At 34.3% G+C, this 15054-nt stretch overlaps 2 protein-coding genes across 22 annotated transcripts in view; one reads left to right on the top strand and one right to left on the bottom strand.

The window, feature by feature from the left end:
* The window catches only part of LOC134238980 (uncharacterized), a 61403-nt gene extending 60985 nt beyond the window's left edge, over nt 1-418 (bottom strand). Inside the window, 1 exon segment of the mRNA XM_062721128.1 lies at nt 277-418. The gene's annotated coding sequence lies outside the window, so the exon portion shown is untranslated.
* Nucleotides 419-481: 63 nt separating this feature from the next.
* On the top strand, nt 482-13100 carry LOC134238964 (probable serine/threonine-protein kinase kinX). 21 transcript variants are annotated; one of them, XM_062721089.1, is made up of 19 exons: nt 482-680; nt 2752-2937; nt 3221-3325; nt 3547-3570; nt 4196-4219; nt 4705-4953; nt 5754-5789; nt 6025-6057; nt 6217-6252; nt 6388-6414; nt 6612-6656; nt 6764-6808; nt 6937-6969; nt 7140-7169; nt 7473-7499; nt 7761-7793; nt 8653-9231; nt 10695-10736; nt 11436-13100. In XM_062721089.1, exons 1-17 carry the CDS (start codon nt 636-638, stop codon nt 9229-9231), a joined length of 1557 nt encoding a protein of 518 aa, XP_062577073.1. In that variant the 5' UTR covers nt 482-635; the 3' UTR covers nt 10695-10736; nt 11436-13100. The 21 variants fall into 21 exon arrangements, with proteins under 21 accessions (XP_062577073.1, XP_062577072.1, XP_062577074.1 ...); XM_062721088.1 differs by having other exon boundaries at nt 6764-6811; XM_062721090.1 differs by lacking the exon at nt 4196-4219 and having other exon boundaries at nt 6764-6811.
* The last annotated feature ends 1954 nt before the right edge of the window (nt 13101-15054 follow it).

Here is a 15054-nt window from a genome sequence, read left to right as displayed (position 1 = left end):
AAGTCCTTACAACTACCATATAATAAAAAATGAAATGTCTTTGAAATATATATTTAACACATTAGTAATTAATTAATCTTAGATTATCTGCACTTATAACGATGCCATAAGTGTAAGAGGTATAATCACAACTTATATTTAAAAACAGACTGGCTTATATATAAGGAATATGCACACAGAACTTAAAATGTCAAGACTACAATATCTAGTATTGAAAAATTTCAAGCTATGATAACTTTTTTGCTGTAAAGTGCATTTCTGAAGCATAATTGTTACCATTAAAATTGTCGAACAGGTGTTCTGTCATTCAATCCATTGCATCGCTCATAAACATGTGTCTGCTTTACGACATGGTAAGAAAATATGCGTGAACCGGTGTGACATTTGTTTACCTGCCCAGCAACAAGAAAAACGGATGTGTGGAATTTAGTCGACGTCACAGAAATTGTGCACCGGAAAAGGAATGACGTTGCAAAGTGTGTGTGAAATCTGACCCGGAAAGAGTATCAAAATACAGAGAAATCCCTACCAATCCATCTAAATCGGGAAACATCTGCAACTATTTATCGTATGCAAGTTTGCTTGCAGCTTGAACATCGCACAATTTCGTTTCTTCTTTCCAGATTTTTAGCAGAATGGGAATCCGAGTGTTTATTACAAACATTTCTAGCAGTACTGATGTAAGTGTTCTGCTTTGTTTACAAAATTTGACAGTTCGAATTGCCACACCCACCTGTGAAGGAAACATTTAAATTCTTTGTTTTTAACAAGTAAACAAATACATCTGATCAATAATAAATGTTAAGCATTGCATTTGCAATCGACAGTAATGTATCGGTGGCACTTGTGTCTGTATTAATAAATAGGTTTTTCCCCAAATACAGCAAGGTATCCAACTGCGAATTACATTATAAAAGGTCCACCACAATCTCTTGATTAAGCTATAGCTTGAAATATTTATATAGCTTTATTTAGCTATTCAAAATAGCTTGATAAAGCTATTAAAATGCTAATAAAAATTTTTATTTAGGAAAAAGATACAAGTATCGTTGGATGCCCTAAATTCATTAATATGTTTTACGGTGTGACCGTTGAGGCGACCGCAGTTGTACCCTCAAAACACTTGAAAAATTGATCAGCCACTTCAAACATCAAGTCTCACGAGACATCTCGACTAGCTGTGACGTCACACAACGTCACGAAGCTCGTCGGAGCTTACGGAAACGTCCGAGCGTCTGGTTTAAACAATAGACCTAGCACAATTTTGGTCGAAAAACATTGCAGAGTTATTTTTTGTTTCTTTGAAAGATTTCTACAAACTGAAAGCTTTTTATGCTTTACGTTATTGTTTATTTATTTATCTATTTCACAGAAGCAACCGACATGACTTAATAAGCATATCGTCAAAATTCGTAAGTTTCCGGTGACATCATATTATCATTTCCGAAGGGCAAGGTAATTAAGGCCAGTGTTGTGGCATGGGGGTATTTTTTTGAATAAGGCAAGGCAAAATCATTTCGTTAAGACTTCGGTAAGAAACAATGTTCCTTTATTTTTTTTACTATTTTTGATTTATTTGCGCAAAGGACATTGGGTAGTGCAGGAATTTTAATGTTGCACAGAGAAATTTGGCTGACGTATGTACAGGTTTCAATCCGAATTTCCTCTGTTCTTACACGTTAGTCTATTGAGCTCGCTATGATATCCTTGAATTGTGCCCTTATTATTTTGTCAATCTCTTAAAATTGTATCCAATGCAGGGGGAGATTTTACTGATCCCAGGATATGCCCACTAATTTTACTTTGACATAACTAAAATTTTACGTCAATCAAAGTCTGACAAGGGTTTGTCAACTTTTTCTTGCACATTTTTCGACTGGATAGGGTTAGTCTTGCTTCCAAGAGTTTGCCAGAATCACTCATTTGCAAGTGTTTTTATTTTCCTGATCAGTCAAGCACTATTGTTAAAATTGAGAATAATCACTATATTGCTAATTGCTAATTAGTTAGTGTGCTAATTTAAGTTTCAAGTGGGCAGCTGAATTTCAGAATTAACATTATAGACATGATGGAAGTAAAAAGATGGATAAAAATGACATTTTGTGCAAATATTTCTCATTTATCACTGTTTATTTTGATTTTTGAATACAGAACTTATTACAAAGGATTGATTATATTCTTGAAAATGACCTTAGTACACATTTCTATTGCTCTAGCTGGAAAATCTCAAAATAAAGGTGATCACTGATGGAGAGTTACTGATGCAAAAATTTACTACATCATGCCTTCACAGGCTCTTACCTATCATATACATTAATGACTTTCCGTGGACGTCCAAGTGTTTCTACACTGCGCTTGGTTAGAGAAAATTCGACCTAATCATCTGAAAAAGGCATTTAAAAATGGCAAAGAATAGTTCTTTCGCTCAGATTTCAATATTGATGAACCTATTACATCGTAGAAATTAAACTGCAGTCGTTGTGTAGGGCAGTCTTGCATCCTTTATTTGAATGGCTGGGAGAGGGGTGTTTTCAACAGTATAATTAGTATAAATGTGTTACTTTCTAAAGTTATAATATAATCATTTAACACTTTTATCAAATCTCTGATGTTTTGAAAAGTAAGATTTTATCATTAGCCTTATTGTATTCAATTTTGAAAATTATTAGATAAAAAATTCAAATATTTGTAGATTACTGTTTGTTGTGTTTCTTTTGCATTTTAGCATATATTAATCTAATGATATTTCAGATCAAGAAAAAACAGAGAGAATTGCTGCAGACCTTAGAAAGTTTGAAGATAGAGTTTGAAGCAATAGACATATCCGATCCCACGAAGGAGGAGGAGAAAAAGTTTATGAGGGCTAATAGTATGCCCCCTTCAGAAGGCAAGGTGCCCCTCCCACCCCAGGTGTTTAACAATGACGATTACTGCGGGGTAAGTTGTGTCATTAGGTATACAGGTAAATAATGCTGTCCAGCTATAAATATTATAGAGAGTTTTCCATAGGTCTGAATATAGCAAGAGTTATTTCCCATTGGCCACCACATTAGAGGTCTAAATGGTCATGTTCTTTCTTCAACCAACTATATCTATTGATATATTGGCCGTTCTGGGGAAGGAAGCATTATATACATTTCTTACCGGTCCTCTTATTCAAATTGCTGAAATCGTGGAGTAAAACTGTGTATAAAAATTTCTTTTTACTTTGCTATTGCAGGATTTTGATAAATTTTCGGAGGCCTTAGAAGATAATCAGTTATATGAATTCCTTAAACTTGCACCACCAAAGGAAGTCTCTCAGGCATCTGTTACAGTGACAGGGGTAAATATTCACATCAATTTATAAAATGAATGTTTCCAGCAGTCCTTATGATTGGTTCTGTATTACATAATCAACACATTCTTACAATGGTGGCTGTGGTTCCAAGTCATCTAACATGTATTAAGATGATAAAAAAATATTTTTTGCTAATAAGTTAGAGATAAGGATACCATTATTATAGTTAAGACTCTAAAAATGTCTTGGTCTCCCATGTTTATCAGGAAGAAGAAGAAAAGAAAGATGAGGTATACCAGCATGGGCATGGAGTTCAAAGTTCAGAAGTCATTTCTTTTATAAGTGCATACTCATCAAGCTCTTATTCTCTTGAGTTAGCTTTAGAGCTTTCAACACATTTTAGAAGCTCTGAAGGTATTTATTTTTCAAGAAGAAAAGGCATTTAGCACAAGCAACTTTACAATTACTCATCATGAATTTTTCTTGAACAGACTGCCTCGTATAATTACACTAAAAATAAGTTTTGCTCATATTTAAAACTATATATGCAGTATGCACTCATAAAAATAAATGACTGATTATTTATTACTAAACTAAGAGTTACTTTGCAGCAGTTTGTCACCAATTTATTCCCTTTGCATTATCACATTAACTGTTAGTGTATTATCATTCGTTTATTTCAAGAGAATTTAGGACGTTATATGAATATGGAATGAACAGAAATGCGTTAAAAGAAAGGTTGATGGATTCAAATGAAAATTTCTGAAAAAGTATTCTAATTATAAGATATTGTAAATGTATACCTAAAATCTGGTGCTGGATTTATATTGTCAATGCAAAGAACTTGGATGATAAATCAATATTGTTTGGGAACAAAAAACCCCTGGGTGATAACTTGATATTGTGTTTATACAGGATGAAAGAGAGAAGGAGGATGAGGTATTGGAGCATGGGCATGACCTGTAGAGTTCATAGGTCTTCTCGTCCACCAATCACGATTCTGATGATCACTTGTTAGTTATTATGTCCTTACTCGTTCAGTTGTTTTGAAACTGTCACTTAGAACAAGATGCTGTAAAATTTAAAAACACTTACTATTTTAATTTTTAATTTTGTTAAGTTAAAAAAAAAGTGTACCAAAATTAGTATATACCGGTAGTACAGTTTTAATCCATTGGGTGTGATTGGTGGAAGAGATGTGCAGTTAGTTAAAAAGTTTTACAGGAGTTTATATATACTTAAGTATTTTGATATTTTTTTAATAATTGGAAATTTTGCATTTTACTAACAGTATTATTTCAAATGCTTGTATATAAAGAACTAGAATATCCAAAATTGTAGTAGGATGGGGGAAAAGCTTAAACATTAAAGTACACATTTATCATTTAAATGGTTAATAGTTTGTGATGAATGATAAACTGTAGGAAAAAGCTGTTTTGATTGAGGATGTTGCTGCTGAAGATGCAAAGAAAAATGAGGAGGAAAAAGCAGAAACAGGAGAGAAAGCTGATCAGGAGACAAGTGAAAAAGAGGCTGTACCATCAGAGGATAAGGTGGAAGGTGAAAGGTCAGAGGGTGACTCAAAAGAGGAGGGGTCACCACCAGAGGGTGCTGATGAGAAGGCAGGAGGAGATGTAAAGGAAGAGAATGAGGAAGCAAGGAAAGAAGAGGAGGTATAGCAGGCATGGGTTGAGGGGATGATGTCCCATTGCCATAACAGAAGAACTTTGATCCACTCCCTCTTTTAATAGAAATGTGCATGGAGTGGGTTTATCAATGTCATCCACATTGCAACTGTAGTGAAAGAAATTTGATCCACACCTCCTTTAGTAGCATGGTGTGAAGAAAATCCCTCTACAGTCTTTCTTGAAGAACTGCAACACTGAGTGAAATTAGAAACTTGAGTTTTACTCTTTGAATGTGAAATGTTCCTTTTGTGAAATTGCAGTGTAGAATTCAAAGAGATTTTCTACCTCAAACCACTTTTTTGCTGCCATAGAGAAATCAGAACTCCTTGCATGGTGTGATGTTTCTACATTGTATGTCAGAAGTCAGATCGATCTCCCAGAGAACACAATGTTTGTGACAAACCACTGTAAAAAGGAAGTAATTGGTCACTTTTACCTGTACACAGTCTTCTATTTATATGTAGTCAGAAAGAAGTGAGTAATAATCACTTGCTGGAGGAAACCTTTTCTTACTTGAGCATGGGGTGTCCCTCTAAATACCCTAGTACCAGAATCTAACATTCCATAATTGAGCTTAAAAAAAATGCTACACAAGTGAGACACATATAGATACACTGTACTAGAAGATTATACACCAGGAAAGTTTTTGTGAACTAACAGCATGATCTGATCAGCAAAGATATTATTTGGAAAATCAACATAAAAATCTCTTTTCACAAGAATTCTAAAGGATACAGCTTCAGCATTAATGTTTCCTTGTTGATTTTGTATTTATCTTCTCACAGGAGAAACCATTGGACAAAGATGCAGAGGAAACAAAGGTAAATTCTGTAGGTTTAAAAAAAAAAAGAAATCAATTACTCACTTTTATGAACCTAAAGTGATTCAAAGGAAATTTTAACTAACTTGAGAAATTTTTGTGTGGAAAATTTTTCGTATTCATGAGATTTTTAAGAAGAGGGGAAAAAACTAGGAGATGTAATTTGCAATGCAGTTGGTAAATGATGTATTAGATTTGATGAAGATTGTACACCATACACATGTATTTGTTGTCAGGATATAAAAGAGACTGAAACTACTGATGCTGATGTAAGTTGGCTTGCATGTGAGTTGTGTCTAGATGTTTCTAAAAATCTTTGAAGTTTAGTGGAGTCTACATAGTGTGAGTCATCTAACTTGTCCGTGTATATACATGTATGGCTGTAAAGTAAAATGATAGTTATATTTCTCTGTGTCTGTTGTTGGCAGGAAACGGACCAATCTGCTACAGAGGTGCCACCTCCTGTAAGTAGCATGGTGTGTGGTTCCTACTGCTCAGGGAATGGCTAGTTATTTAGTGCTTTCTTTATGAGATATACCAGTAGGGATTAATAGTTGTACAGGTTATACTGTAAAGTGGTCATTGATTTGTTGTTGTAGGGAGAAAAATCAGAGGTCAAGACAGAAGTAAGTTATGTCCTACAGGTCATTGGTTTTAGTTGAACGAAAAATAGAAATTGCTAACTGAAGTTAGTGGTTGTAAACTTTCTAGCTACATGTAATGCAGTATTGTAAATGTATATTTTAACCATGCTCAAGTAGAGCTATGTCGCTGTTTGTAGTCTTATTCCATTTGAAATACATGAATATTGTACCTATGCTAGGAAAGTGACCAGGCTGCAGAAGAAACTGTTGTTGTGGCAACTGATGTAAGTGAACAAGGTCTTGATATTTGATTTATTTAATAGTGTTATTAACTGCTGTTTGCTATATAGCTTGGTCACACATGGCATGATTATTGGTCGCTGATTTTTAGGATGGCAAAGAAACGGACGCAGAGGCTGTTCTTGTCTTGGATGATGTTGTAAGTTTGTTGGATTTTATCCAGCTTTTTTGTAAACTGGAAATTAAGTTACAAAGTTGTGAATAAAAGTTGAGCTGCAAGCTAAGCTGCATGTATTGAGTTACAAGGTTAACATTTTATGATAGGAAACTGAGGAGGTAGACAAAGAAGAAACAGCTGTAAGTGGCATGCCAGTTTTGGAGATTATTTTTAAATTGTGAAGTTAATTTCCGAAAACAAGTAAATGCTTGTTTTTGGGGGGTTTTTTTGGCATTTGCAAAGTCAGTGAAGCTTAGAAAACTTGATGTTGGACAGCATGAATAATTTGCTTTGTGTTTTACTGTACTAGGAAACAAAGCAAGATGCAGCACCTTCTGAAGTAAGTGGACTGATTTGGGGTGAAATGTTTTGGTAGCAAGACACTATAGTAGGCATGATTAAGGTGTCCGTAACTTTGATGTAAAAAAAAAAAAAAAAAATAACGGTATCAGTTTTCAGAAAACTGTAAAGAAAGGGTTAGCCAAAATTATTTGATTTCAGATAGGAGTACACATAATAAAGCAAAGTAAACCTAATGATAGTTGCTGGTAGTGTTTGAGTAAAAAAAGGGGAGGAAGATTGTTTAAAGAGAAATACTTATATTATCAGTCTCGCTGATGATTGGATATGTTGCTTGTTACAGGAAACATCTGTAGAGGAGAAATCTGAAGTAAGTGATTAGGCTAGTATTCATACTGGGGAATCTATAGGTTCTGTTACTCATAGTAAAACTATTGTTTACTCCCTTTAAGGGGGGTGGGTGGGTGTGGGGGTGAAAGTTAAAGGCAGATGAAAACAAAAAAAGAAAGATGAGAAGGATTGTGTTGTACTGAATAAAGGAAGTAATTTAAATTCTTAGTGGATAATGCTTGTTATTTTGACTTTGTTACATTGTATTTGTGTTCAGTGAACATTTTAAAACTGTTGACAGGAAACTGGAGCACTTATAATAACAGAAGATAATGTAAGTGACTGATGACATGAATAAAAACATTATTATTTATTAAGAGAGGTACATATTGAAGTTCTGGTTTAAGAATCTCCTTTTTAGTGTAAGAGGGTTGCATGTACTTGTGCCTTTGAATGGCATGCATGAAGTGAAGTTCAATAAAACAATGACTGACAAAATAGGAAGTTGAAATTGTAGCTCAGATTGGGAATGCATTGAGTGTTAATGTAGGACTTTTGCTTTGATTTATATGTTACGTTTCTGTGTATATTAAGTGAAGAATGGTATAGTAAATTTGTACAGTTTGTGTACTAATCAGTACTGATTTTGTTTGTATGATTTACATTTGTTCATAATCAAAAATGGGGAAAAAAATTCCTTCTGTAATGGTAGGCAACTAAGCCAGCAGTTCTGATGAAGACAGGTTGTCGTAAGTGGCATGGTGTGATTTCTATGTGTCTCTTTTATTTGATAAATGTCTAGTAGAGTTGAATCTGTGTGGATTTAGATTGTCAGAGTATACAGATGTCTTTTTCCAAAATCCAAGTTGTGGCAATTAAACAGTTTCTTAAAATTAAAATCTGAAAATTGGAAATGCAATTATTTCAATTTATGGTAGCCTTTGTAAAGGTACTATTTTTCTGATGTCATTGACTTAATTTTCACCCGCCAGGAAAAAGAGGAGGCAGTTTCTCAACCTGATGTAAGATATAAAGTTCCTCAAGGTTCTATTTATTTTGTGATTTAGTGGGCCAAAATAACATTTTATTTGGGTTTTCAATCAGATTAGAGGCAAATTCTAAAAGTATTGTGTAGAAGTATCAGTGACCTAAATCATTGTCCAGTATTTAAAGATTTTTTATGCATTTAAAAGGATGTCAAAGAAACTAAAGAGGATGAACCAGTAAAGGAAGAGGAACCAGCTAAAGAGGAACCAGAACCAGTCAAGGTAGAGGAACCAGTCAAGGAAGAGGAACCAGTCAAAGAGCCAGAACCTGTCAAGGAGGAGGAACCAGCCAAAGAGGAGCAAGAGCCAGTCAAGGAAGAGGAACCACCCAAAGAAGAAGTGAAAGAGGAGGCAAAAACTGAGGAGAAGGAAGAAGAAGTAGATTTTTGGGCACAGATTGGTAAAGATGATGATGATATTGGTAAGAAGAAGAAACCAGCAGTTGTGGAGGAGCCAAAGGAACCAAGCCCGGTGCCAGAAACAAAGGCAGCTCAGGAGGAAGATGAAGATGATGACTCAATGGAGGCCAGAAGAAGGAGGAGGAGGAAAGAAAGAGAGGCAAAGGAAGCTGCCGAGACAGCCTCAGAACCGGCCGAGGACAGTCTGGAGGAACGCCGCCGCAGACGCCGCGAGGAGAGGAAGGCCAAGGAAGACGCAGATTCCACAGAGGTAGAGAGTGCTGCGGAGAGGAGGAGAAGACGTAGGCGTGAGATGGCTGATGATTAGGTAATAACTGCATGAGGTTGTGTTCTCGAGTGTGTAGTGTAGCCAGAGGTCAAGAACAAGCATGTGTAACCAAGATACTTAAAGTAGCATCAAGTGACCAGGGAAATGTACGAATAGAGGATGAAAAGGCATGAATTCCTATAAGCTCCTTGTACATATAATGCAGAAGTAGTAGTTATTATTCAGAAACAGGTAAGAAGAATGACAGTATGTAAAAACTGACAATATAATTAATGAAGAGGCTTGAATTCCTATTTCAACATAGATGTAACACAGAACTAAAAAAATCATAAGCATGTTGAACTACCAGGTACTGACTTCACAGATGATAATTAATATACAGTAAATGAGCATAGACAGGCATTGTGAGTTTGTGATGAATGATGATGTGCAAAATCTAACCTGACTAAAATGTACATGCATATAATATATGACAGCTTTGAAACTCTATAAGCATGTAAAAAGAATGAAAAACAGAAATTGGAATCTGACCAGACTGAAGATGGAAGGTAGTGTTGCAAGTGAAATTGTTCTAATGAATCCTTGCTCTGATTACAGTATACTACATGTACCGGTATATTGCTCTTTTCCTAAGTAATTCTAACACTTCATTTAGTATTCTGAGGAGCAGAGTTATTTTCCTGACTGTATATGTACTGACAATTTACTAACATTACTCGAGATATTCAGTTTATCGTGGCATTGAATCTTATTTGAAGTTTTATGAGCAGTTGTATTTTGTTCATTTTTATTGTTCAACACTAAGAATTGTTCTTTTATTTTATTGTCTAACACTGATATTAATCTTTAGTTTCTTAATTAAGTCAAATCTTATTTTAAGCAATATCTACTGTTAATATAATACATGTATAACCAATTTGACTAATACTGTTTATGTTGCTGTATAATATATGGAATTGATTTTACCCATTTACTTTGTGTTGAAATCCTGTACCTTACTGACACTAACTGTGTGTGAATTTTCAGATTCCAGACACCCCCTGTTTCAATTGCTTGAACTTCTGTTGTTGTAAGCTTGTATACACTTGTTGATCAAGTTTTGTTTTTTGGTTTCAATAAAGTGACATGCCAGAAATTGTGTTTTTGTTGTATTTCATTATGATTGTTAAGAATGCTGATGTATGAATGATACATAGTTAATATTGTTAGTTTTGTTATTGTTTGAAGTTTTACACAACTTTTCATTTACTAGTATGGATGCGAACCGTTACTAATAAAACATTTTTTTTCAGGTTTATCCTTTAGATTTTAGTGTGTTATTATGTTTCTTTAATCTTATTTTATGACTTGCAGTCCTATTACAAATGCTGATGTTATAATATTTAAAAAATATTTTAATTAAGACATAAACAGTTTTAAATTAAGTACCTTTGGTTGCAAATGTCAGTATATTATATTGTTCATAAATCACATTTTTTCTAATTACTTTATTATTTTTTCAGGGCAAATCCGAAGATGAATAAAGAAACCTTAGTCTTTCCCAGGTAATAAATGAAGGGGGAAAAAGTGACCAAAAAGTATAGTTTGTGCAAATTGAAAATGAAGATTTTATTCCAGAAAGAATATAATTACTGAACATCTTTGCAACATTATATGTCAAATAATAAGAGCTGGTGTATTGGTTAAACCCTAAAGAAAAGATGATTTTCCCATGTGTTTTCAAGATTTGCCTATGAGTTGATCCCCTTGGCCGCCACTCTGTACTTGGCCGCCATTCTATGGGTCAAAAGAGTGGATTTTACTCTTTGAGCAACCAATTTTAAACGTAGGCTTGAAATTTATGGAATATTAATTGAATTTAAAAATTAAAAAAAATTTAACGCACATATATTCAAAAGAAGATTACTATTACATGTATCTTCATGTCTCGTGTGCCCAGTATTTTGGTTTGGTAGAATAATGATAAAGGAATCTTGACATGTTGACGTACAGTCTGTGGTCATGGGAAAATAACTCGCTTAATTAAATCTAGTAATGGGAAACTGAGGATAAGATGAATAATCACATTTTGGAACTGTCTGACTAAAGCCAGCTCCCCTAGCTACTATTTCACTTCGTCGAACAAAGTGAAATAGTAGGGCTGGGACAAATAAAATAGTAGGGACTGAGACAAAGTGAAATAGTAGGGACTGGCTTATGTCAGACTGATTTTAGAAAAGAAATCTTGATTTTTTGTTGTACAGGTGCTATTTAACAATAGGAATGCTGCCTATCCTTTTCTTCATGATGTCCAAACACCTCTAATTGCAATGATTTACCAGTGGCAATTTTCAGTGAGATTATTTCTTCAGGACTGGGACGACCACAGAGATTTTTAATTATTTATAACATAAAGTCTATTAATAGCTTCTTTCTTATTTCCCTCAATTTTCGATGTGCAATGTTGCAATGTTACTTTTCGGGAGGGAACCCTATTATGTATTATTCAGAGATAAAATGAACAAGTATACTTTTATAGCTTTAGGTATTTAAGCATTGTGATGCTGTTATTGTGTATTGCTAGAATCTTTGGTTAAGGTTTGTGAATCATTGTCCTTGAAGCATTTTCGTACAACATTTGTGTGACCTCCAGCCATCTTTAAACAGCATTTTTCATATTTGAAAGTAACGACATCAGACTGAAAATGTATTGCTCGAAATTTTTGATTTGTGTACATTTTATCATGAAAGAAATGTGAAGTCAGTAGGAATTGTACTTAATTTTTTTTTTTTATTTAGAATATTATATTACTGATGCTCAATTTATCTGTCCTGATTTTCAGAAGTATAAAATTACAGAATCTCTTGTCAGTGTTGGAAAAAGAAATGTAGTCTTCTAGTGCTTAGTGTAGGATTTTTTTTTGATTATAAAGTTTTATTATTTTTTATGTATGTTACTACTTCTTTATATATTATATAGTTCCTTGATTGGCTTATTTAGTATGAAATAGCAGTCCCACCTTATTCATCATGTCTCCTGCTTTATAAAGTCTCAAGAATTTCTTTTGATTTAATTTGCTTTATCTAAAAGAAAAGTATTATCTTATGATAGTTTTCAAGATTGGAAATATGCATCTTTACTCATTTTTGCTGTACATTATATATTAAAAGAATTCATTGTAAGGAAAGCATCTAAAAATTAATTCTAGATCACAAATTTGGATCTTCCATGATCCATCATTATTCTACGCATGTTTTTGCTGAAAAGTTCAATATTATCTTGTTAAATGTGTTGTCTCTACTAACTCGTTCAATGATCAATTGTGTTCATATTCCAATAAAGCTGTGTCTGAATGTGGTGGCAATTACAATGGAATTCTAATGTTTACATCTTATGAAGAAATTTGGTTTGTATGTAGAAATGTTCACCAGTGCCATGCAAGACACAAGCTTTTAGTCAGCTTTAACAGGGAATTGGATAGTGTTTTGTTTTTTTGTTACATGACATGTTTTAGTTTGTTTGTTCCTTCCTTGTCTTTCACACATCCACTGTCAATGTATTAAACTTGCAGACTCCAGACACAATATTGTGTTTACCAGTGCTGATTTTTCTGTAGAACTTTGAAACCTTTATTATGTACGGTATATGCTTTATTAATTAACATGTAATCTTATCTTGCCATGATTTAACTTTAATTTGCTTTTGATGTATTTGGTAACTTAGTAGTAAATAATGAGTTTTGCTTGTCAATCTGACAGAAATCATTTCCACCTTCGATGGAATTAATTGTAGTACATGTATTTGTTGACTTTTGTGAATGGTTTGTTCAGAAGATTTGTCAGTATGTAAAATTTTCGCATTGAAGTATTTTGGCAGAACTTTTTCTGTATTTCCTGTTTGTAACATTAAAATTAGTACTAAGTACCAATTATAGTCTTTTTTTCATGACCAAAAAGATTGGAAAGACTCATCAGAATGGGGATTACCTTGCCATTGGTTAACTTGCTTGGTTCTCCAAATTAATGTTATTGTCTAGTGGTATATTTGTAAATAAGTATCAGTATCAAAGATACATATGCTGTCTCCAGGACCATCTTCTGACCATGAGAAACAGAGAATTGATGATACAGATGTATCTTATGAATATTATACCCCACACAAGTTGTAGGAGGTATAATGTTTTTGACTCCTCAGTCAGTCCGTTAGTCCTGTTTTTTTGTGAGCGGAACTCCTTATAAACAACTGCACAGAATTTCGTCAAACTTTGCAGATATTTAGGACATAGTGTGTAGATGTGCATATTACCAGGAAATTTCGATTCCTTTATTTTTTTCGGGAATTTCGGCACTTTTTTTAACTTAGATTTTTAGTCATACCTTGAATATAGAGATGAACAGTTTGTCAGCGCAACTCCTCTTAAACGGCTGTGCAGAATTTCGCTAAACATAGCGTATATTTAGTACACAGTGTGTAGATATGCATATTACCAAGAAATTCCAATTCCATTATTTTCCTGGGAATTTCGGTACTTTTCAATTAGATTTTTGGCCATACTTTGAATACAGAAATGAAGAGATTGTCAGCGCAACTAATCATAAACAGCTGCACAGAATTTCGTCAAACTTGGCAGATATTAGGACACAATGTGTAGATGTGCACATTACCAGGAAATTGGGATTCCTTTATTTTTCCCGGCAATTTCAGCACTTTGAGTTTTGGGGGAGCGTGGGGTATGTGAGCTTGCTCACTTTTTCTTTCATTATTGTAAAACTAGACTGAAATGGAGAAACATTCTGGACATGCAAATGGTGAAGATGATTAGTGATTGAACTCAACAAATCTACAGAAGTACAAAACTATAAACATGGCTAAAACACGGTCCCTCAGGTGGGAATCAGGTGCTGAGGACAAGTAACTATCCCTTGTTGAGCGTTATGTATTAACCAGGATGGAACATTCCTTAGTCAACTTTAGTATAAAAACTAAGGCTTAACAAATGCTAAGGGCTTCGACCCATTGCTGCGTATTGCGTAAAGTTGATAGCAGACTATCTTGTGTTAAAAGTAGGGTGCAATGCATATTTTGTATGGTATAATGGATAGAAAATCAACTTAAGAATTTTTTTTCGATTTCTTGACAAGAAGAAAGGTCATCAAGGATTTTACTGTGGGGCAAAATCTTAAAAGAGCTTTATTAGCTCACCTGGGCTCAAGTGAGCTTTTCTGATCAAAATTTGTCTGTTGTCTGTCGTTGTCGAAAACTTTTCACATTTTCATCTTCTTCTCAAGAACCACTGGGCCAATTTCAACCAAATTTGCTGCAAAGTATCCTTGGGTGAAGGGAATTCAAGTTTGTTCAAATGAAGGGCCACGCCCTCTTTCAAGGGGGATAATTATGAAGTAGTGAAAAATTAATAGCATCTTTTTAAAAATCTTCTTCTCGAGAACCACTGGACCATGAAAGATGAAACTCATGTGGGAGCATCCTCAGGTAGTGCAAATTCAAATTTGTTCAAATCATGAGCCCTAGGACGGGGCCACAATTGCTGATCAAAGTTCAACATAGGAATGTATTGGGAAAATATTCTACAGAACAGCAAAGCCATGATTGTTAATATGTATGTGAAAGCATTCACAGGTAGTGTAGATTCAAGTTTGTTCAAAGCAAGACCCCCAGGGGAAGGCTGGGGCCACAATGGACAATCAAAGTTTAACATAGGAAATATAGGTAAAATCTTAAAATATCTTCATCTCAAGAACAGTGAAGCCATTATTTGTCATATTTATATGGAAGCATCCTCAGGTGGTCTGGATTCAAGTTTGTTCAAATTATGACCCCCGGAGGTAGCAAGGATGGAGCCACAATGGACGATGAAAGTTTAG

This window comes from Saccostrea cucullata, unplaced genomic scaffold (assembly GCF_032062105.1).
Source record: "Saccostrea cucullata isolate Sc308-1 unplaced genomic scaffold, CSIRO_AGI_Scuc_v1 ctg658, whole genome shotgun sequence".
In the NCBI taxonomy this organism is placed as follows: domain Eukaryota; kingdom Metazoa; phylum Mollusca; class Bivalvia; order Ostreida; family Ostreidae; genus Saccostrea; species Saccostrea cuccullata.
The sequence above is the reverse complement of the archived record's forward strand: the minus strand, read 5'-3'. Positions and strand labels throughout refer to the sequence as shown.